Source organism: Apis florea, unplaced genomic scaffold (genome assembly GCF_048593485.1).
Source record: "Apis florea isolate Af1SG1 unplaced genomic scaffold, ASM4859348v1 contig_3772_pilon, whole genome shotgun sequence".
NCBI lineage: Eukaryota > Metazoa > Arthropoda > Insecta > Hymenoptera > Apidae > Apis > Apis florea.
In genome coordinates, this window is record NW_028256845.1 from 911,921 (window position 1) to 936,886 (window position 24,966).

General features: G+C 27.8%; 2 protein-coding genes across 4 annotated transcripts; both read left to right on the forward strand.

Moving 5' to 3' along the window:
- Positions 1 to 1,437: 1,437 nt before the first annotated feature.
- On the forward strand, positions 1,438 to 14,454 carry LOC100864464 (CDK5 and ABL1 enzyme substrate 2). Of its 3 annotated transcripts, XM_003691311.3 has the most exons (10): positions 1,438 to 2,406; positions 3,710 to 4,087; positions 4,279 to 4,402; positions 4,471 to 4,589; positions 4,839 to 4,877; positions 5,551 to 5,636; positions 5,722 to 5,828; positions 5,902 to 6,008; positions 6,295 to 6,499; positions 6,601 to 7,495. In XM_003691311.3, the coding sequence occupies exons 1-10, from the start codon at positions 1,985 to 1,987 to the stop codon at positions 6,739 to 6,741; spliced, it is 1,728 nt and encodes a 575-aa protein (XP_003691359.1). In that variant the 5' UTR covers positions 1,438 to 1,984; the 3' UTR covers positions 6,742 to 7,495. The 3 variants fall into 3 exon arrangements, with proteins under 3 accessions (XP_003691359.1, XP_086771481.1, XP_012351163.1); XM_086915355.1 differs by lacking the exons at positions 6,295 to 6,499; positions 6,601 to 7,495 and adding an exon at positions 14,280 to 14,454; XM_012495709.2 differs by lacking the exon at positions 4,839 to 4,877.
- A 1,400-nt stretch (positions 14,455 to 15,854) lies between these two features.
- Positions 15,855 to 24,842, forward strand: LOC100864343 (T-box transcription factor TBX5). The gene is made up of 5 exons (XM_086915356.1): positions 15,855 to 16,084; positions 17,670 to 17,820; positions 21,747 to 22,071; positions 23,930 to 24,076; positions 24,183 to 24,842. The coding sequence occupies exons 1-5, from the start codon at positions 15,985 to 15,987 to the stop codon at positions 24,702 to 24,704; spliced, it is 1,245 nt and encodes a 414-aa protein (XP_086771482.1). The 5' UTR covers positions 15,855 to 15,984; the 3' UTR covers positions 24,705 to 24,842.
- The last annotated feature ends 124 nt before the right edge of the window (positions 24,843 to 24,966 follow it).

Sequence of the window (24,966 nt, forward strand, 5' to 3'; positions counted from 1 at the left end):
ATTTTATATTGATTATATTAGTTTTGCTTCCAATATTGCAATATATTAAATTGTATACTGTACAGTTATTTAATATAGATTTATTTATGTATAGGTTTATAATAGACACAATGTGTAAATATTACTTATATTCTGAATTAATTCACCAAGTTGAAATCCTTAATTAATAATTATAAATATAATTATTTTTAATTTTGCTTATATACATTTTAATATAAGCAGTAATATTGATTATTTATAACAAAAAATAATAATACATATGAAATGTTTAGACAATGTTTGTTTTCAGGAAAAATATTGTTAGTAAGAGAGGACAATGTACTTTTAATCAAATTATATTTTTATGATTTTTTTTGTAAGTAATGTATTTTGTATTGTAACAGTGAAATCTGTATATGATTTGTTGTTTTTAAAGTGTAATATGTAATTGTTTGCTTAAGTGCATTTAGGAAATAGCGTTAATAATAGCAACAAAAAATATCTTATTTTCTTGAATATTTAACAATATTTTTTTACATCGAATTATTTGTGTATTTATGGTAAATTTTCTATGTTGAAAATGTTTTATTTTTTATTTATTAAGAAAAATTATATATTTATCAATCATCTATAACATATGGAAAAATTGTATAAATTTAAATATATATATGTGTGTGTGTATATTGTGTATTATATATATATATATATTGTATATATATATATATATATATATATATATATGTGTGTATATGTATATGTTTTAAAAAAATATTTTAATTCATCAGAAAGAAAATGAAACAATTATTATGAAAAAAAATTTGAATTTAAAAACGAGATGTATGTTATAAATATAATAATGTTTTTAATAATTACACGTATATAATAACTTCTTTTAAGAATTGTTATATATAACTAAAAAATAATTTATAATTGTTATTTTTAATTAAAATTGAAAGTTATCGACTGTTGGTTAATAACCTCATAAATATTAACATTGGAAGTGCCATTGAAGGGTAAGAATTTAATATTAACATCGATTGAAATATATATATCTATAAAATAATTATGAAAATTTATAACCATTGTTATTGTTATATTAGTGAATTATATTTGTTTCGTTTTTGTTTATTTATAATTTATCAAAAATTATATATATTAATTATATTATATTATTTTTGCAATTTTATTTCAATAGATATGAACAGAAATATAATGCTTAATAATTTACATTGTTTTATAATTTTTATATTGATTATTTTAAGAATACGTTTTTTTACTTCAATATATCTATTTGAAAAATATGAACTAGTTAATATAGTATTTATAATATATACTTTTATAAACAGTGTATTTTTTGCACTTATTTTTGAATAGTAAAATTATATTCATATTAAATAATATTATTATTTATTTTTAATGTAAGAAGAAGACAATAAAATTATCACTATATAGTTAATTTTAGAAAATTTTTATTAACCTCATAAGATAATGTGCATGATGAAAATGACAAACATAAAATGTTTTATAAAATTTATTAAACATTTGATAACAATATAAATTTTTATAAAAAAAATATAATGAATTTTTTAAAGGAAAATATGAAATTTCTAGAAAATTCTCTATATTTCGACATTAATTCACATACATATGTAAGAAAATGCGCAGTCGCAGAAGAAAGTAAAGGGTACTACTCGGCCGACAAGAGGATGGATCACAGTGTTGCGTAGTAGGAAGGAAGATTGTTTCATTGGTAGCAGGATTTGTGTTTTAATCTTATGAAAGGAATCAGTACGATGATGAATAACACCGGTTCACGTTTCTACGTGCGCTGTGTGAGCATATTAATAGAAAATGTCAGGACTAAGTGTACGAGCAGTGATAATGAATTGTGATCCTAGTAGTTGTCCTCGTTTGATAAAAGAATCTTCATTGGGTGTTCGTCTTTTTCCTGGTCGTTTACGTTGGTACTCGGTAATACTGATCTATCGACACGGTCAACCGTGGAATGGCAGCAGCCTTAAAAAAGAATCATTCACGCAGAAGGTTGGCCGCGCTAACATTTCTTTCGAACATCTCTCTCGATGGCAGCCACCGCGACACCAAATTAGCTGTTCTTTCACGGAATGGTGTTGCTCATACACGTACCCTCAGTGATAGTCAGGCACATCAAGTTGATGTTCGTCAATCTGATTTGACCGTTTCTACTGAAGAAGTTCTCGATGATTGTACTGAAGAGCATTTAATATCCTCATCTACAAAGCAAACAAGCTCTCCACAATTAGTGCCAAAAAGTGGTGAACACAATTCATTTAGTTCAAATTCTGACGGGTTATTGACTCCTGCAAAGGCAGCAGTGGCTGTATTCTTAGAACAAGAAAGAAATTATCCACAGCTTTCTACTGGATTTCATAGTTCATTCAGAGAACGGTAAACAGTTTGAGTTTTTTTAAATGAAAAATACATATTTTATTTCTTCAATTTTACAGACAAATTTTAGTTTAATTTCTTGTAATTTTATAATTTATATATATTTATATAAAATAATTTACAAATTATTTATGTTAGGAAAAGAAATCTAAGTTGTTTTACTATTTTTTGTAAATTATGAAATGTATCAAGTATGGTTTAAAATTTATTATCTGTTCAAAATATAAATAATTAAATTGTTGATTTTATTATATATTACAATAAACTAAAATAAATAATTTTATTAAAATAAACAAGTACAATAATAAATTGGTGTGATATCTTATCCATTCCTTTTAAGATTAATTATAACTAAAAGTATATTATTTATATTTGCCATCTATCATATGTGATTAACAAATTATATAATAATCAATAACAAATTAATATAATTATTTTATAATGATAATTTTATATAATTATTTTTTTAAAATTATATTAAAAATATTTTATATTCAATATATATATTATAAATTTTTTTATAATAATTTTATATAACAATAGTGCTGTTTATGATTAATATAATATTATAAAATGTTAATATAATATAATATAATTTTTATTATCTTAATGTATTGAAATAATGTTATAAAATAACATATTTATTTATGATCAAAATTAAGGATAAAACAAGAAAAACATAAAGAACATAAAGGAATATATATATGAATGTATTTAATCAATATATATAAAATTTCCTTATTTTTTAAAAAAATTTATATTAAATTTATTAAGATGTAGATATTTATTTATTTAAAAAAAAATATTTATCTAATTTATATACATTTAATTATTTTAATTTAATTGGAAAAATATTTATAATATTGTATAAATATTAGAAAAATATATTTATAATATTGTGTTATTGAATTTGAATTAATGATTTATAATTTAATTTGAGTTATGTTTATTATAATTATTATATAAAGTTAAAGTATTTAATTGTTTTTTTCATTATAACTATCATTTTTTTAATTAATTATATTTCATTGAAATTTATATTTTATATTTCAATATTATAAAATTAATATTTACAATTTAAAATTATCATATGAATAAATATATATCAATATTCTATCTATATTTCTATATTTAATATTATAATCCATTTAAAATTATTATAATTATATAAACAAGAAATTAAATACAGTATTTAGGATTATTAAATTTATAATTAACTTAGAAAACTTAATTTAATTTTATATTTTATCTTTTATATATTATTAAATATATAATATAAAATATTTATTTCTATTTCTTATAGTACTGGTACAACTGGCAGTGAATATTCCTTACCTGAAAGACGAGTTGGTTCTTTACAATATAAAAAACGTATAACTCATCAAACATCTACTCTTTCGGAAGATATAAAACATCAGTATAATAGTTCCAATGAAAGTATTGGTTCTTTACGTTCTAAACCACAATCTTCAAAATCAAAAACAAAGACACCAAATAATGTGCAATGTAGTTCTGTAAATAGTGGTATAATACCAGAAGTTACAAGAGAATTACGTTTAATGCAACGACCTATAAATGGTTATAAATTTGGAGATGATAGATTAGTTTTGGTGTCTAATAAGCGTGTGCCATTTCTAGTATTTTCTGCTCTTCCATATAATAAAGGACAGAGATCTAGTTGGTAAGATAAATATGAAAACTAAATTATGTATATTACATGTATAATATGTGTATAATAATATATAACATAATATATATATATATATATATATATATATATATATATATATATAATATATAATATATAATATATAATTATGTGTATAATAAAATATACAATATATATTATTATAAATTCTTTTCTATTTATAGGTCTGAATTACGTAAAGATACAGGGCGAAGAAAAAATATTTCTTCACAAAGACCATTATCAGCAATTAATGATAATATTGATCCCTTTGGTTTATTGGGTATAGAGCATGCTAAAGACGGCCAGGTATTTAATTAAATAATTCAATTCAATTTATAGTTTTTTATTTCCATATGAATTTTATATGTTTGTAGGAAATATCTTATGGACAATTACTTGTTCCATCCAGACAATTTCAAAAGGATAAAAAATTACATTTTAGTGATAATGAGACGATAGAACTTATACCTAACAAACATCCTATAGTTTCAAGGTATTTATAATTTATACTATTAAATTTTATATACTTTTACTTTTATTTGATATTTTATTTTATTTTTGCAAAGTATATGTATTTTGTAATATTATTTTGTTGAAAGAGAAATGTTATCATTATATATTTCTTATTTTATATAATTTCCATTCATCTTTTATAAATTTCATTTATACATATATCTTCACAGAACATACACTGCACTATTTTTTTTGTCTTATAACAAAATTTTTTAACCATATTTTGCAGGACAAAAACTATTACATGGAATGTGGATCACTCTAAATGGTAAAATATGTAATCATATTGTATCAAACAAAGATTAAACTAAAGTAAAATAATATTATATAGTAGAAGTATAATTTATAATGTTAATTAATTTTTGAAGTAGATAATTTTTAGTATAATTATATTTATTTTTTTAATCTATTATATTATATTTATTACATTATATATTATTATACATTATACATTATATATATAATATAGATATATCATATAATAATATTCATAATAATATTATATTAATATATAATAGTATTCATTATTATTCATACTATTATTTAATAACTAATATTTATTAGAAAAAATACTTATATTTTGTATATTTAATAATTGTTTAGATTGTTATTGATAATAAAGTAATGAATTCAAATAAATATTTTTGTTAAAATAGATATTTTTATTTCAGGATTGATCAATAAATAAGATATTATATTTATCTTGCTTAATGTATACATGTTGTCATTTACATTTATGATCATTTCATATTAACATACATATATCTATATAAATCTTCATAATAAATAGTATTATTTGTCATTAACTTTTTGTAATATTTAGTGTATTTAATATATAAAATATTTAAAAATTATTATATATTACATATTACATGTTTATTACATGTAATTGTTGAAGTTATTTTTTTGTACTATACTTTGAAAATTAAAATTTTTTTCAGGTGTCTATCATATGATACGACTACACATCGTACTCAACATTTAACACCAGAATCTCCACCATTATCTTTCAATACTGATTCTAAAGGTATTTTATATAATATATAAATATTTGAAATAATATATTATTTTATTATAAATAAAATAATATATTCTTATAATATATTTTTTAGTTTATGATTGGGATGAACAATCATTACAATATAATCCCAATTTATTGGATGATCCAGAACTTATAGCTGGAAAACATAGAACATTGCTTACATTTACATCATACATGGTACGTAAATTTCTAATAAAAATATGTTATAATAATTTTATTTAATGATTTATTTTTGATTTTTTTTATATAGGCATCAGTTATTGATTATGTAAGACCATCTGACTTAAAAAAAGAATTAAATGACAAATTTAAGGAAAAGTTTCCACATATACAGCTTACATTGAGTAAGTTAAGGAGGTTGGTATTAAAAATGATACATGATTTATGAAATATATACAGTATTGTACATGAGAGCGTTAGAATTTTTATGAAAAAAAGATAAAAATGGACGCAAACTAATTTTTGAGAGTTTTTGAGTATTGACATCTCACTCATTATTTGAATTTATGTTATGAATTATATATCTATTCAAATAGTGTTCAGATAATGTTTCGAATTGTGAAAACTTTCACAGTCAATACTGTGTATATAATGTTTTTTTATCTAAAATTTAATAATAAATTATAATAAACGATATATATAGTTTAAAACGAGAGATGAGAAAAATAGCAAAAATGGAATATGGTATTGATCTCTTAACAGTAGCAATGGCTTATGTGTATTTTGAGAAACTTATTCTTCGAAATGTTGTTACGAAACAAACGCGGAAATTATGTGCTGGTGCATGCTTACTTCTTGCAGCAAAATTAAATGATGTTAAGGGTGATGTTCTCAAATCATTAATAGAGGTATTTATTTCATATGTATAAATATTTTATATTAATATATTAGTGCATAAATCAGTTATATATGGAATATTTTTTGGATTCAATTTTTATTTAATTTACAGAGAATTGAAAGTGTATTTCGTTTAAATCGTAAGGATTTAATTACATCTGAATTTGCTGTCTTGGTGGCCTTAGAATTTGGTTTACATCTTCCAACATGGGAGATATTTCCACATTATCAAAGATTAATATATGAATCTTGACCTTCTTTTACATTTCTTTTACGTAGACCCAGAACATTTTCTTCATAAAATTGACATTTACAATGATGAAACAATTACGAAAAAAGTACAATATATAGAATTTTTTTAATATCAAAACGTACAAACTTATGAAGAAGAAAAAAGAATTTAAAAATGAATAAACATTATGATTATTAATAAATTTGTTATTCTAGAATATCATAAAGAAATAATATATCGGTAATACACAGTTATAAACAATTTAATATAACAAGTAAATAGATAAGAATAATTACATAAAAGATATAAAATATTTTATTTTTTTTTATTTTATTTAATATTTGATGAATATGTTAATATATATAATCTTAGAAAATCTTGTAATCTTAGAAAAATTGTATAAAATCATAGCAATTACAGAATTGTTTAAGTATGACGAACTATATAAGCGATATATATATTTTTTAAATTTTATAAATAATTTAATATGTTTAAATTTTTTAAATATTTAAATTTGAATTTGTTTTTAATGTGACTAAAAAATTATATTATGCATAGTAATTGATACAATTAATAATTTTTTTAATATAATAATTTATACAAAAAGGATTACATTGATTATACAAAATAATAGTTAATTTCAAAAACTTATAAAGAAAAAAACAACAAATATATATATTTTAGAATCGATAGAGATTTACAACATAAAAATGAAATTTTGTTTTTTTAAAATTAAACTCTGAAGTTTGAATAAATGAAAAAGTTTCGTATCGCACTTGCATGTCATATCCATTAATCATGTCCGATTTTGTCCGTAAGTCCGGGACCAGCTTCTGATTCAAAAACAGTCGACTGGACTTAAATATTTTTTTGATTAAAAAAAAAAAAAAAAAAAAAAAAACAAAAATTTGATTAAATTTGATCAAAGTTTCTGATAAAAGAATTTCATGTTTTAAAAAAATCAGCATTAAAATTGTACTGTTTTTAGACAAATTTATTTTTAAATAAAAATATTTAGATGTTTAAAATTTTATTTAAACGTTTAAAAATTTTATTTTAAATATTATAATATTATAAAAGTTATTTTATTTAAAGTTTTTTTTATTTTTAGAAATTTTTTTAATATATTAAATATTATATTTTATTATTATTATTATTTACTGAAAAAAAATGATCAACAAATATTTATATAAACAACAAACTGATATTATTGAATAATAGGAAAGTGTCCATAGAATATATTATTAAAATAATTTTTTTTAATATGAAAATTTTTACAAAATTAAAATATACATATTTTATTAATAATTATTATATTTTTATTGTTTTTGCATTAAATCTGTAATTTATTTAAAATATATATTTAATTTAAACGTTTTTTTGGATTTTAATAGGAATTAATTGAATATTTATTAATTTATTAAAATATAAATAGTTATAATATAAAAAAGATTTCACTTATTTGATATAAATTTTTGTTCTGTTTTAAATGAAAACTGAATTATCTTTTTTTATCTAGTCAGAGCATTGATAGAAAATAATTCAATTTTATTTGTAATGTATTTAAATGAAATTTTAATGATTGTATGATATTGAATAATGAAGTTATATTTTTACATATATTTAAAGTGCTATTGTTTTTGAATTTTTTAATTTATAAATAATTGTTAAAATAAAAGAATTCTAAACAGTTTTTCAATTCATTTACATTTGAAAATCTTTTTTATAGTACTTTAAATATTATATTTAAATTATTTTATAAGTATTTTAAAAGTATATCTATAAGTAAGAGTACTTTAGATACGAATAAAATATATATGATAATGAATCAATTTGCGAAAGATATTCGAAGATATATTGATAGAAAATAATTACAGACATTGCTTTTGATTGAACAAATTACGAAAATTGTATTGTAAATTATTTAAAACTTAAATGATATATATTAATATTATTAAATATTCAAATTCAAAATAAATATAGACAGGTGCTATAAAAAATTATTACTATAGATATTAAGTCAGAATCGTACTTAATAATAATTTGAAGAATAATATTTTCAATTGTTATAAAATTAGTTTTCATTACATATAAAAAACTAAAACAAATTTCAATATTATTTTCAGAACAAATTTTATTATTTTATTGTACTTATTAGTTTTACTTACAACTTTAAATTTATTAATAATATTAAATAATGTAAAAAAATAATTATATATATATATATGTTTCATAAAATGCATATACAGAAATATCAGTATTTACACATATAATGTTTCTATATTAAATTCTAACTCTTATATATTGATGTTATATCTTCATATTAACTTTAACAGAGATATGTTTTTATTCTATATTCTATTATTCTATATAAAAATTTCTATTTTAATATTTTCATTATTTTGTCCATTAAATAATCGTATTAAATAATAAATATTTTTTTATTGTTACAAATAATTAATATAATAATTATTATAATATAAAAGAATAATATGGAAAAAGAAAAATTCTTTACTTTTTACGTTTATAATATTTTTAACATTAAAGCAAATTTTGATTATATATTATTCTTAAAAATGTTTTTGTTAAGCGTAAAAATATACGCTTAAATTAAAAGAATTTTTTTTAAAGTTATTCTTGTGTATATTTTTTTTTCAATTTATATATATAATTTAATGCTAATAACATTCAAACAAATGCATATCTTAAACTTTCGAATTAATATATGATTAAATTTTTTTTAAAAATTACAGGAAAATGTAAATAATGTTTTTTTTCAAAAAGATTTAATATAAAAACACAATAGAGATTATATATAAAGTAATCATACGTATTTTCAAAAAAATGTTCTACATAAATTAGATTAATTTTATTATTATTATTATCAAATTTTTATTATCATAATTTAATTAATACAATAGTTTCAATATTGTAATGTTGATTTGTTGTTTATTATTCAAATTTTCATATTATTTTTAATAAACTTTTGAATATTATGATATAAGATTTAATTATTATCACAAGGAGATGTTGTTGGTAAGGATTATCAATTTTCAATTTAAAATTTTTGTCATTAATTTTTTTAATAATAGATATTAAATTTCAAGAGTTGTAATATCATTTGTAAATGTAGTTTCATAAAAATAATGAAGTATTTTTGCTTATAATATGCTAAGTCAATATGATTTCTATTATAAATGTATTTAGTGAGATTCAATGATTAAATCATAAATGTATATGTATTACATATATTGTGTATAATACTTTGATTTCACAGTTAAAATAAGCTAATTCTACAATTTCTTTTCTACTTTAAATAAGTGTTATTCGAGTTTTATTGAAAACAGTTCCAAGTTAGTGCCATAATTGATAAATATACTTTAATTGATAAATATGCTTTATCTAAGTTTAGTTAAATAAAGAAATGATAATAAATATTAATTTTTATTCAATATATTTTCAGCTTCAACTGATTTAAAAAAATATCATAAAATACCATATTCAGGGTAATTCAATTGAAATTACAAAAATCCAGTAATGTTTGAAATATTTGCAAGTTAATTTTCCTAAGTCGAAATGAATATATATATCTATTATAATTTTCGCATTCATACATCAAATATTATGTATCTATCATACATTATATGTACGTTTATATTATATCTTATGTGCGCGTGCTTACATGAATGTCCACGTACATATTTAGAGATGTATTTATACAGAATGATAGCATTAAGACTGAAAACTTAAAGAATCCAGTTTTCAGTTTTTTTCGATTTCCTTAATCGGTATCGATAACACCTGTGGTGTAATAATTGATAGAATAATTGAAAGTGGAAATAAAAGACGATGGACTTTGATATGACATACAATTTATAATGGTGATTTTTGAAAATAAATTAAGATTTGACGAATGGATCAACGATTTTTAAAAATATCTGCTCATTAGAAATTTCTATATCTGTGTATCTATGTAAATTAGTCTTCAAGTTTATGTGATATATGTTTTTATTTGTTTAATGTTAAAAAAGATATTCATATTAAAGTTTAATCTGTACAGTTATAAATGACCATTTTTAATGCGCTATATCAAATTATTTTGTAAAATTGTGAATATACTGTGATTATTTAAAGAAATTGATCGAATCTCAGTCACTTCGAAGTTTAAAATGGTCATTTTATATTTACTATAATTAATTATTTTTTGCGAACTCTTTCAGTGGATATTTGATAAGCGTGATATTTAAAATTTTTTATAAAAGCATTATTATTTTTTGCAGAAAGCATAAATAAGATAAATATAATTGAAAAGAAACTTTGATTTGTATTATTATTGCAAGTTAAGCTTATCAAATTTTGAACTTGGTATTCTCATTGAAAGAGTTAAAAGAAATGATATCCAAGATATATACATTTATGTACGATAATCAGTCAATTGCAAGATACTTTATCATACAATATAGTATTATAGGATGTTGTAAACGGCGATCGATAGTTTGTGTACAACTCTTTTAAAAATGAATAAGATGAATAAAGAATGTATAAATACAAATAAAGTCTGAAAAAAGACAAAACTAGTATTACAAATTTTACTGTTTTTTATTAGCATTTCTACTTTATTTTATATCTTATTCTATTTATATCTATTTAATATTAATTATAAAGTATTTAAATAATTATAAATTTCAAATTTCTTTATTTTTCTTTTTATTTAATTAGTTTTAAATCGATATATTGATAAAACATAATATTGATCTGACAAATGCAATTATTTTAACACAAAAAGAATATGTGAAGAATTGTGCTAAAAGCAGAGAAATGTTCAAAGCGTATCGGTTCATGCATGAAAATCCATTTGAAAACGTCATTTTATATATTTTTTTTAAAATATCATATTATATATTTATTATGTATATTATGATCGATCAGAAAATCTTCTCTGCGTTGACACATTATTTTATTTGGACTATTTTCCGTATTTTTATGTGACTTTACATATGATGTGACTACATTATTATGTATAAAATTATATTTAAATTATATTTGTAATATTGGCTTATTGAATGAATGCTTTTTATTTTAATAGGATTTAATTTATAATAATTTTAAAATTTAGATGTGATATATCATACTTTTCTTTAATTTTTTTTATCTTTTTCAGAAGAAGCAGTATTAAAATTTTTTATTTTATCGAAAAGATTATTATAGAAGTTAGTTAAAAATATGTAGAAACATGAAAAAAATTATCAGTTGCTATGGTTTTAGGTCAAAGAATCTCAGATGTTTCGTTATTTTCGTGTTTTAAACGTGTTTATTCTCAAATGTCCTGAAATAACAATACCTTCTAACCATTTCTACTAACAATCTACTAGTTTATCTAACAATTTATTTGATGTGTGGCGATATGAAATTTGTTGATTTGGAGATTTTTGCGAAACATATGTTACACAAAGATCTACGTTGCATGCCTTTATTTCATTATGAAAGATATCATAATAAATTCATGGTATATTTGAAAAGTTCATTGAGAGATTATTTAGTTTAATTTTCCTATCGTTGAAATAAGTTCGCGATACTCATCATTGATTAAGAATTCAGTAATAATAAATAAATAAATGAATAGTTTTGTCAAATGATCGTACAAGACTTCTGTGTGAGCTCATAAACATTCATGTTAGAGTGGCCACTCTAAAAATGAAGGTTCCCGTTTTTGTCCTTTAACGCTATAAGATAGAAAGTCTACTTATCCTTGCTTCTGTTTATCTCTTCTTCGAAAAGTTTCTATAGTAGGAAATCTTATACGTAAAATACTTCAGTATGATGTTAAGTCTTTTAAATTTTGTCAATGTTAAGAAAATAATCTCAATTGCAATGCTAAAAGTTAGAATATCATGTTAAAATTATTTTTCTAAATTCTTATTTATAGTTTCTTATTGTTGTAATATATTAAATTAAATTATGTTTAAAAACATAAGTTAAAAAAAGCTTATTTTTTTTAAATTTAATGGAAAATTTTTTATTTTATTTTTTTTATAAAGTAATTAATTTGATGCAAATATTATCTTTTTTATCTTTAAAAAAATATATGAATTCAAATTCAATTTGATTGAAATTGAAAGTTAAATTAAATTTATATATAAATTTAAAATTTAATTTTAAAATACAATAACTATATCTTTTAATAAAAACATTTATGTTGTCCTTCGAAGAATATACTTTATTTTTTTGTTAATATTGCAAATGAATTAAAAAAGAGAAACACGTATACATCGTAGGATCGGTGGAACGTAAATTATGATTTTACTCCTTCGCTGGTAATTCAAGCCGTCTCGGAAAGTAACCACCGTCTTATTATAGGGCGCATAACTGTCGCGTGCGACGGACAGGAAGTGAGCCGTAAAACCTATTTGTCGGCTTCTCCTTACTCACTTTCCCCCTTAAATATCTCTTTTCTTTTCTTCGTCGAAAGTTTCTACACTTAAACCATATCCAGATTACACATATTTCTATAAATTCACGTAAAAATTTGTATCAAAAATCGATAAGTTTACAAGAAGTTCAACAATCTAATTGGAAGATTAATTCAGAATATTAATTCAATATGATTAAAAACTTATGAGAATTTATGTTATCGATTATTTAAGAGAATAATCGATCTCCGATATAAATTGATGATCAAATTTTAATATTATATATGTTTTTAAAGTGAATTATCAATATATCTAATGATTGACACCTTATTAAATACTTAGGATTAAAAGGATTAAACGAAAAATAAAAAGCTGTCCAAATTTTTGAGCTGTCCAATTGTCGAGAAGAAAATATATAGTCGGATTTGAAAAGGACGTAAAATTCCAAGACCCCCTGATGAAACTTGAAACTGATCTGCCAGCAGGCGTGAGCTTTTATTATTGAAAAGGGATTATAGTATTTTTCGTGATGATACTAATAATACTATCGTTTATTTAATTGGTCAAATATAGAAATTCTAAAGGCAAATTAATTTTATAGGGCAGTTATATATTAATTACATTAGATTATATATAATTAAATTATTATAATATTTAATTTCATATTTTAATATTTTTTATTTAAGATATTTTATAAGATATTTTTTTTTGTTTTAAATAAATAATAAATTTTTAAAAAATTAATCTTCAGTTATAAATAAATTTTTTATCTTTGATGGAAAATATACGAATAAATTGATATTTTAATATCAACTTAATTAATATTATTTTTCGAAAATTTTTTCATTTTTCACGAAAGGAACAGAATTTGGATGCACGTGTCGGTTTGCAAGAAAACATTTCGTTGCTAGATAAACTGTAGATTCCAGAACGAAATTCTTTCCCTTTTCGAAAACAGCTGCATCTCTTTACCAGAAATATTTTTTCCAGCTTTTCAAATACTATATACAAGTAAACAAAGTTTTGACCATTTTTTTATCTGAAATATTCACTACTTATCAATTCGTTCGTAAGTTCTATCATTTAAAAATTTTTCTATTTAAAAAATTAAATTAATCTCTGATTTAAAACTCTCGCGTATTTTTCCAGATTCGAGCAAACGAAAGGAATAACAAAATAACAAGATCAATCAGCAATCCTTCGTTCCATAAATCAAGCAATTCAATCATCCAAGAATGCAAATGTCATAAAATCGCGTGTCATCGTAATATCATTAACACGTTCCAATTCTGATTCACAAAAAAATAAAAGATGTATCGATGAATGATCGTTCATTCATATTCACCGATGAAAATCATTCCCAAGGATTTGACAATGTTGTATATTCTTCAACCTCGGTAATTCTCGAAGCAGTTGACAATGACACGATCGAGAGGCATTACAATACTGCCATAAAATAGCAGAACTACAGGTAGCCGGAGCTGTCAGGTAAAAGTGCGCGCGCTTTGTTGTGGGTATCGCTTACAGTTAATCCACAATCTGGAACCCACTACAATGGTGCGATGACCGACGTCGTAGGCGGCGAGGGATACGTTTTCTACGGTGGGAGGGAGAAAAGAAAAGAAAAAAAAAGAAAAAAAAAAGAAGAAAAAAAAAGGCGAAGCGACGACAAGCGGGAGAGCGGTGGTGTACGAGAAAAACGGCGCATAAGGGAGCGAGAAAAGCGTAGATTTGTATCTCGCGGCGCTCCGTTTCGTTCCGTTCCTCTTTGACCGCCGACGCACCGCGGACGGATTCTTGATTTTATCTTCTCGCCTCGTCTCGTCTCCAAGACTCGAGAACAAACTATTAACGGCCGTCTGCTCGCCCGGATTCCGTAATTTATGGTGACGATTCCTCTGTTCCCTTGTACCTAACGACCCGGCGTGCATCGTTTCTTAATGCGATCGTGTGCCAGGACGGCGTGCGCGCGAATGTCTCAAATGCGCCGACTTCGAGCGCGCGAATTCGAGCGTGTTAACCGTGATCCGACGACGCGGTTTCGTGGGTGTCATGTGATTTTCCTCTTGTGTGATTTTCTCCGTTGAAAGATTTTCGGGTGGACTGAATCGGACGAGGAATTTAATTTTATTAATTGTAGGAACGGGGAAATTTCTTTTTTCACGAAAGGTATAATTTTATTAAAGAAGGAAATGATTATTAAATTTCTTGTTGATTCGTATAATATTGATCGTATAATAATAATTACAATAATAATTATTATAATTATGATGTAGATATGTAGATGTAGAGTAAAGAAAAGACTTAAAGAAATATTTGTTTTGTATACTCAAGATTTGCAGAATCTTGCAGAAACAATAATTAATTTATGTATTATATGTTTTTTTTTATTTTAAAATTTTATCTTCACTTTGAAGGACAATTTTTATATGATTACTTATAAGAATTTGAATTTTGTGCCATAATTTTTATTTTTACTCCGTACTCATTTTAATTCATCAATATTTCCTACGCTTTTTTATTGCTTTCATTAGCACGAATGCATCGTGGGTGTTTCGATGTATAGATATATTTCGCAGCTACTTGTAACCGAGTTGGAATTGCATCGACCAATGGGATCAGCGTGGGCGCGGCGCTAGTATAGTGGGGAGAAAGCGTCAACCAATAGGAGGGATAACCATTGAATGCAGTGATGGATCGTTGTAACAGAGTGCAATTCCGAAATGCACGTTTAGTCGTTACTAAGCGTTAACGCTGAGTACTTCGAACGGATAGATTTTTCTACGAATTTTTGTGTTTTGGTGCGATCAAGTGATATATAATTGATACAATCGGTGTAGTGCATCGATTAAAGATGAACTCGATCATGGCAATGCCAATGGAATTGCAATTGCAATTACATCAACAAACATTCTTCCGTCAACAGCAGATTCCTCTTCGAAGACACAGACCAGGTTGGTAAAATGTTTTCACATCGAAATAAATGCAATTTGATACGAATGCAATATTTGTGTTAAAATTTTTTTCGACAATCAGAATTTTTATATCAAATATAGTATTTAATAATTCAATTATTTAATAATTGAGTTATACGAGTGAATAGATATTTTTTTGAAATGACAATTCGAAATTTTCATTAATTTAAATTTTGGAAATTTAATTTTGATAATAATTAAACAAATGATAGAAGAATTCAGAATTATAAATCGTAAGAAAATTTCAACCGATAAATTTATATATGCAATGGCTCTTTAATTCTTATAATTTAATTGCTAAATTAATAAATTTATCACAATTTTGGTGTTTCATTCATTTTTCTAAATTTTTCAAAATTTTATTTCAATCTAAAATTATTGTCCTATTTATAGTAATCACGTAATAAAAAAAGAAAATATATATATATATTTTATACGTATTACATATCTATAAGAATATATATTTTCAAAACAATCATACCGATCAAAAATCAATTCTGAAAACTAAAAATATCAAGTATCGCATGAATTAGAAAATAGAAATTCATCCTTTTGCCCCTATGTCCGATCTCGACACCGACCTCCCATGGCAATCTCTCCAATTTATCCAATTAAAGTCGCACGGAATGCAGTCGCGTACCGCTTAAATATCACGATTGTCGATCTTCGTCTTCGCGTGGTTTCCCAATTTTTTTAGTTTCCCACATGTAGCGGAAAATAATGAAAGTAATTCTGTCTGTGAAAAGAGGAGTGAGTTTAATACGCGTCAAGTTGGCCGCGGAGGCGACATAGATCCGCGCGAGCCCCGTTCAGGGACGAGGATGAAAGGCGCCGACTTTCGGTCGAACGGGCAATCGTTATCTGCTCTATACAACGGCTCGGTACCGATGTCCCCTCGGCAGGAAGAGAAAGAAGATGAACCGATGGCCGCAATTATCCTAGCCGGAGCCTAATGCCCCAACCGCAGAACCGCGAGACAAGTGCAGGGCGAATCGCTCATGCGGCCAAGCTACGACGCCTCTATAGGATCCACTTGGAAAAGGTGTTCTTCCCGGCATTCGAGTTACCTGATCCGCGCAATTTTTTGTCCCTATTTCGCTTGTCCATCTAGTGTCTATGTAGACGAAGTGGAAAGGATAACGATTTTGCAAGAAGACTCCAATGTTTCCTTCTTTTTCCTTTCTTCTCCGTTATTCTTTTTTGCGTGAATGATTTCTATCGTTGCGAAAATATCATTCTTCTTTTTCGTCTGCGAGTATAATTTGCCTTCGTTGTTTGTTTTATCTTTTACCGGGAGTCATGGTCCCGTAGATTCGTGGGAATTATTGTTGCGAGAGTTAATGAACCTCTTCGGTGCGATTCTTAACGATCCACTGCGGAGGTGTAAGTCGCTTGATTATATTATTTATTCAAGCAGAAGAAAAGGGTGCATATAATATAAGTTTAATTTTAATGATTTTATCACGAAAAGATGGGAAAGAAATGAAGATTCGAGAAAAATAATGAAATTAAATTTATTTAGAAAAAAAAAAAATATTAATTTATTGACACGAATATGTTTCAGATAATATACCGAATCCAAATACATGGGCAATGCCGAGTCTAGGCAGAGGACCTCCCTTACCTTCGCAAGTGAAGGTTGAATTGCAAAATCGGGAATTGTGGCATCAATTTCACACGGAAACCACGGAAATGGTGATTACGAAAGGAGGCCGGTGAGTGCATGATTTTTTATCAACCAATAACTCAATATTCGTGTTAGAAACACATGATGGAGAGTGTTTTGTTATAGTGTTTTTTTTTTAAATAAAAGTTTTTTAGATATAACGTTAAAGTAAATTGACGATTATTCGAAAGTGAAAATAATATATCTAATAGATATTTTTAGATAATTTTTTCTACCTTGAATTCCCTTGGGGCTGAAATGGTCAGGCTCCATAGCGACCACACCCTGTCGCCGTCGAAACCTTTACCGTCTTCACCTGAAAAAATGCGGCCTGTTCCACGATTGTTTCCACAATCGTATAGTTTTCACTTTTTCACTAAAGAAATTTTTTTTGCTCGTTTATAATATCGTACATAGATACAACCATACATTTTAAAGACTTAAAAACGGACTTCCTTTTCAACTCTTTGTTTTTTTCTTTTCTCACTTCATCGGGAGATGATGAGATAGCTCATGTTCCGATGAAAACTGGTCATGATCGGTCAATATTTCTGCATAGAGAAATCTTTTAAGAATTCATAATTGAAATTTTTATGCTACTTAACTTTGATAAAATCTAAAATATTTTTCATTCCAACGATGGCCATCGTTTACGTACGATGAGTCAAATCGTTCGGACGCGAAGTTTCACACAGTATTATACACAGTAGTTACGCGTCAGCCGTGGAAGGTAAATGGACACTTTTAAAGAAGGGACGCTTTTGAGCGACGACAGAGCGATTAGTTTCACGGAAGGTGGTCAAGGAAGGTCGTAAAAGTAAGGTCGTGACGACGTGTCCACATTTATCGATGACACCGATCTTCGAATCATTTTACGAAGGTAGATTTTGCGGGGAAAAGTCGTGGGACGGATGCAGGACGAATCACCACCACTTCCGGCCGTTTGACACCGGAAACGATCGAGCTACCGGTCACTCCTTTCCAAACGCGCAGGCGGTGGCTATCTATGATAAGATTACCGAGAAATTTCGCGTTGTATCTCGCGTAAGATAACTCGCTGATGTCAGCCAGATGATTTTGTTTCGTGAACGCGGAAATCAAAGGGGAGGGAAAACGCCAACGTGACGTGAACGTGACAAGATTGTTGAAATATTTTGTAACATCCGGTCATCTGAAACATTTACGTGTTACGAAATACAAATAAGTTTTCTTTCACTTACAAGTACGTGTGAAATTGATTTCAAGATTTGTCACGTGTGACGTGATATATATAAACACATGTACAGTTACGTTAATTATAAATATTTTATCTTTTGGAAAAATTTGTCTCTTTTTGAACAAATATAGAACTTTCAAGATATTCATTTTCGTTACTGTATAGAAAAATAATTGCAAATATGAAACTTATTTTGAACATTTAATTTATATATTTTGAAATATGTCAAAGAATTTTTTCAGAATTACTTATGCGATGTAAAAAAACGTGTTAAACGTGTGAAATCCTAGCGTGCAATTAATTTAATAGCAGCTGTTATCATAATAATATCATTTATAATAATACTATCAATAATGAATAATGAACAAATAATACAACTACTTTTGCAACTAATGCATCCATAGATATTTGGTTCGAAAGATTCGTTTCTCCGATCCTATTTTCTATTGTCAATAATAAGGCAACACACCACGAATAATCGAGATAAAAGAAACGACTGGTCACCGACAATTCGTGGGCGGTCTCAGGTTTTACAATAGTTACGAAGGTGTTTGTCCATCCGCATATCCGTGCCTTCCGGTCCAGCCACGATTTTTCCCTTGCGAGAATACCACGTGCCAACCACGTGCATTCCGTTTCAGGTCTTGTATGCACTAATCAGTATTCCGCGTCACGATCGACTCGTTCGTTCTCCTTGTTTCCTTTTGGCGAGGTTCGATACGTTTTGTTTTCCACGATCGGCCCATCCTCTTGTTCTTTTTACCTCCCTCGGTTCTTTGCTTTTGCTTCCCTCCCTTGCTTTTCACCGACCAACGATAGCTTCTCGAATGAAAATCTGCGATCCAGAACCGTTATTCCTAGATACATCTTGTTTTCTCTTCTCCTTCGTTATCCTTTTTTACAACAAGGATCCATTCTTCTAAAGCAAAGATAATTTATTTCACATTTCGTCTCGCCTGTTATCGATCTACTACTAAGTTCGTCTTTACGGATTTATACGGAGGTTATGGTTTAATTGATCCAAAGAAAAAATGATACAAATTTCGAAATGTCGTTTTATTTTAAGTAAAAATATAGATATTTAAAAATATCTAAAATTCTTCCAAGTTCCATACAAATTTTCATCAAAATTGAATCGAATCGATAATATTACTATTACTAATGTGTATTTATAATTCAAGTTGGTGTTCGAATATAAAACTTAGTGCCACGTGATTTTTGATTCATTCTAATCTACGAGATGAAAGGGAAGCGAGGCGCGTGCTGCCGTTCTGCACGCGTTGTTCTATCACGCTATTAACGGCATTATCTTCTTGTTCGATAATTTCGAGAGGCTTTTTAAAAGGACCAGACACGCTCGAATCATCGACGCACGGGTCTCTTCCAGCAGACGTCGCGACGGCGTAATCCTCCACTTATAAGGGCGCCACTTTTAGTGGATTGAACGACGAGAATTGCGTCGATCCTGAGAACATATTTCTCCAACTTGAAATCAATCAATGAGTAATTGATTTCAGTTGTCACTCGACGATTCGTTAACCGGCGATTCCTCTTTAACAATTTAAAAATTTCATAATTTAACAATGGCTAATAATCGTGGAAATCATAGCAAGAATTTGGAAATGAAGAAATTCATTCGGATTTTCCCTTTGAATCCGCTTAATTTCAAAAGAAAGATTATCGAAATCCTAACACGGCATTGCGATTATGCATAACTTTTCGCTTAAGACTTCAAATATGTCTCGAATGTCTCGAGGATCAACGGTGATTTCTAAAATGCACTTCGATAAACACGATGGATTTTCCACTACTAATTGCGTCCATTTAGATGTATATCTTAACTTTTAAATACCGAAGAGTCAGGTACCATCATCGTAATCGAAGATTTAAGCGAGCCCATGGATATTTAACGCCTAAGTAACTTTCACTGATTCGTAGCACAGGTTCCCGTGCGTAAATATAGTCGAAAATGGGTCATGTTATTCTAATAGTTGTGTAAATACAATTTACGAAATGGAGAACAAGAAAGTTACATTAATCGTAATTCGAAGCAGACATAAGATTTGTAATAATCGTAGTCGTTGTTAGACGGGCTGTGAACTTTGGGAAAAAATAAGAGAAAGAACAAAGGATGGAAAATCTGCAATTAGATATGCAAACGATCGCAGAATCCGAACCACCGCAGATTGACTTTTGATAGGATTTACTCATGGGATTATCCGCGCGTTTGAAATGTTTACACGAGGGGTAAAACTTGCTGTCGGGATCGAAAGATAGCGGGCCGTGATGCTCTTAAACTTAAGACTTAAAGAGTCGCAGGAAGTAACAGCAGTCCGAGTCGTTGGTTCGGCGACGCCCACTCGTCTCTGGCACGTTAATGACTACGAATTTTTCCCTTCGTTCTCTATTTGCTTATGCTACCTGCGCGCAAAAAGAGCACACTTACCGCAACGATGTCAAGAAGACGTTTGAGCTGATGAAATGGCTTTGACGTTAAGTCTTGTAAGTTGAAGTAGTCTATTTTGCACTCTATTCAGAGAATGAAACGAAAATTTAATGTGCTTCTTATAAATGACAAAATAATGTTACGACAAATGATGGATAATTTTTTTTTCTTAATCTTAGGAATTCATAGCTTTTAACAAATCGATTATTGTTTTCGTTATTGCACTTTTATTGCTTTCGCGATAATTTTTTACGAAATTCAAATTTGTTAGAGAATGTTATTCAAGGCAAACCTTTGTGTGATTTCGTTACAGACGCATGTTCCCATCAATCGAACTTACCATCACAGGATTAGAGCGTCGTGCCCGTTATTGGGTCCTCCTCGAAGTGGAGCCGGCATCCGATCGTCGACACAAGTATGTCGGCGGCGGCACCAACAGTGGTGTTGGCAGTTTGGAGAAAGGTTATGGGAATGCAAGATGGACGTCGATTGGTCCAGCAGAACTGCAGCCTGGAATCGATCGAAGAATTTACCTGCATCCGGATAGTCCCGAGACCGGTGCTCATTGGATGCAACAACAACCGCTCAAATTCGATAAATTAAAATTGACTAACAATGCTGTCGATCCTAGGAATAACGTGAGTGTCTTTTTTCTGAATTTATTAAAAAAAAAAAAGAAAGAAATTTATTATTATTGAATTGAATGAAAAATTTTTGAACGAATATTCAATGAATATTAATTATCGATTCGTGCGAGAGATCGAATATTAATTCATTCCGTTTAATTCCTTCGATTTTTGATTAAAAAAAAGAAAGAAAAGATCTGACGGAAGTCCGGAATAGGCAAGCAAACGGTAGCGGCATTTATCTAGATGTCCCATGTTTGGACAGGCCAGCATGTCCTTAAATGCTTCTTCCTTTTCTTTCTTTGCGCGTCTCTGGTTTCGACTCACGGTTTGCCTCCTTTTTCGAGTCGCATGTGGGAGGTCGCCACACACGGATCCACCCTCTTAGCTACTCGTTTCACTTCCGATTAGGGGCCTACTTAAAAAAAAAAGGGGAACCTTGAGTTAGAGAATTCCTATTTCGTTCTCAATTAGCTTCTAACTTTCATTCCACGGATGATTCTTCCAATATTTATTTCTTTTTGAACGATATACATACGTGTTTCTACTATTCTTTATATTTAGAAACAAAAAAAGAAATTTCACTTTTTTTTTTTTTATTTCTACTCCATCATTTCACTTATTTTCTTCTTAGAATATTTTATAATTTTCGATACTAACACTAAAAATTTCTCCTCTTCTTTCATTCTGCCAAATCATCTCACAAATATGTAGCATCGATAATTTTTATACCTGGCCAAATGTACATCGTCCTTTTTTTCCGACATGAGTCAACCCATATTCCTTTCTTAATGCGTTAGGTCGGCGAAATAACAGGAGGCTTCGTTAACTGGGTAAAGTGACCAAACTCGGCGCACGAGAGCCGGGGTTGGGATTAAAATCTTGAAGGGAAAATGGAAGATGCCGCGTGCACTTACCTTCCCGAGACTTAAGCTACTCAAAACGGTGCTGGGTACGTCGGTTTTGCCTGTTGTCCGTGAAGAACGAAGATTAACACGCTCCACGACACCCTGTAATCGATATACCTCCCTTTCTCTCGACGAATGTGTTTGTTTATGCCTCGACAGGATGAATCCTGGCCAGCTGCCTTACCCTATGGCGCCCCTAGTTCTTTCAATTTTTCACCAATATCCTGGAAATTATTTATGCGGATCTGCGTCACCTTTAATACCTGGGCACTGATTATTAAAACGAAAAGATACCGCACGCGGTCCTCTTTCGACGATGGTTCTTCTTTTCTTCTTCGAGAATTTTTCATTTTTCGCTGTTCCTTCTATTAATTTTAAATTTTTACTACGTTGTTTTTTATTATCAATATTTTATTATCAATTTCATTCTGTTAAAATGCGGTGGATTTCAAATTAAAAAAGAAAAAAGTCAATAGATCATCGATTATTGATCGACGTGGCAAGAAAAGTAAAATATGGAAATGAAAGTTTGAACATTGATGGACAGTTATATCTATCAATGAAGTAACGAAATATCTACCATGCAGGATTTATATAGGATTTTGAATAGGTCGAGAGCGTGTGATTCCGGGAAGGTTGAAGGGCCAGTCTGGTTTTCGAGAATCGCGTCTGTCTCCATCGTCGTCGGCATCCTTAGCAAGGCGCCAACTTATCTCGACGAAGCGGCGCCCTTTTAGCCGATTCTTCAAACTAATTACGAATTTAATAAAATTCTACCGGCTGTACGTTGTCCGAATGAAGGGAATGTTTTCTTCCTTGCGATAAAAAAGCGGGAATCTCCGCTAACTTTGCGCGCTATTCCAAATGTATCGACGACTTTTTTTTTCAAAAAATGCAATACAATATCCGAGAATATGTTCTTTTATTTATTTTAGCTCTAATTTAACGATTTTTGTTTACAGGTTGTTTTGACTTCTATGCATAAATATATTCCACGAATTTGGATCATTCGTTGCGACGATGCGACCAGAATCAGCGATCTTTATAGTCAACCAGCCTCGTCGTTTAAGTTTTGCGAAACCGAGTTCATTGCCGTAACCGCTTATCAGGTATCAACCATGTATCAAAAAATAATTCCAAAATTAAAAAAGAATTTGTGTATAATTTAATTAATTTAATTCGTAAATATACAATCTCGCATATTTATTATTTCAGAACGAAAACATTACCAAATTGAAAATCAACAACAATAAATTCGCGAAGGGATTCCGGGACAATGGTCAATCTCGATGCAAGAGAAAGTTTCAGGCGGAAGCGGAGAGATTGAGTCGCATCAACGACGAGGATGAGACCGTGTTTCCGGAATCTGAATCGAACATCCGAGCGTCGAATCATTTGGATGTAGCCAATCAAAGACCGAGAACAGCCTCCAGCGAAACAGGAAGTCTGGATGACAGCGGGATTAGTAGCTGTGGAGGAGTCAGTCCACCCCTTCTCTTATCTGGAAACAGAAATTCACCGATGTCGAAGGACGTCGATCGAGAGGCGCAACCGAGATTGCACAGGCCATGGGTCGATTCTTCCCCACAATTTTCCTCGCCCATGATTTCGTCCACCTCGTCGTTTAACTTATCGCCCAGATTCTACGATTTAAATTTTCCCATGTATTATTTTAGCCTGTTTTATCCCTCCTTGATGATGAATCCAGACTCACGAAGTTATCGTACCAATGGATGAAACAATTTACGAAATTTCATCGACAAATTAGATGAAATATGTGGTTCGATACAGATTTGTTCGATGCGTGAAATAACTTATTTATAAGACGAAAAAAAGTACGCTGAAAGGATATTTCCATTGCGTGATTCGAATCTTGTGTCGATGAACCAAAGAAATTAGAAACAGTGGAGAGCGAAGTTTATATAATAAGACGTGTTATTTGATTTAGTTGCATCATCAGTCATGTTGAAGCGAATAAAATAGGATTGGAAAGAATATA

Excerpts from the sequence above, each read along its gene's own strand:
- LOC100864343 (XM_086915356.1), top strand. The coding sequence starts at position 15,985 with ATGAACTCGATCATGGCAATGCCAATGGAATTGCAATTGCAATTACAT. Across the intron at positions 16,085-17,669 it reads TCTTCGAAGACACAGACCAG|ATAATATACCGAATCCAAAT; the intron begins GTTGGTAAAATG and ends AATATGTTTCAG. Across the intron at positions 17,821-21,746 it reads GTGATTACGAAAGGAGGCCG|ACGCATGTTCCCATCAATCG; the intron begins GTGAGTGCATGA and ends ATTTCGTTACAG.
- LOC100864464 (XM_003691311.3), top strand. The coding sequence starts at position 1,985 with ATGGCAGCAGCCTTAAAAAAGAATCATTCACGCAGAAGGTTGGCCGCG. Across the intron at positions 2,407-3,709 it reads CATAGTTCATTCAGAGAACG|TACTGGTACAACTGGCAGTG; the intron begins GTAAACAGTTTG and ends TATTTCTTATAG. Across the intron at positions 6,009-6,294 it reads ACATTGAGTAAGTTAAGGAG|TTTAAAACGAGAGATGAGAA; the intron begins GTTGGTATTAAA and ends CGATATATATAG.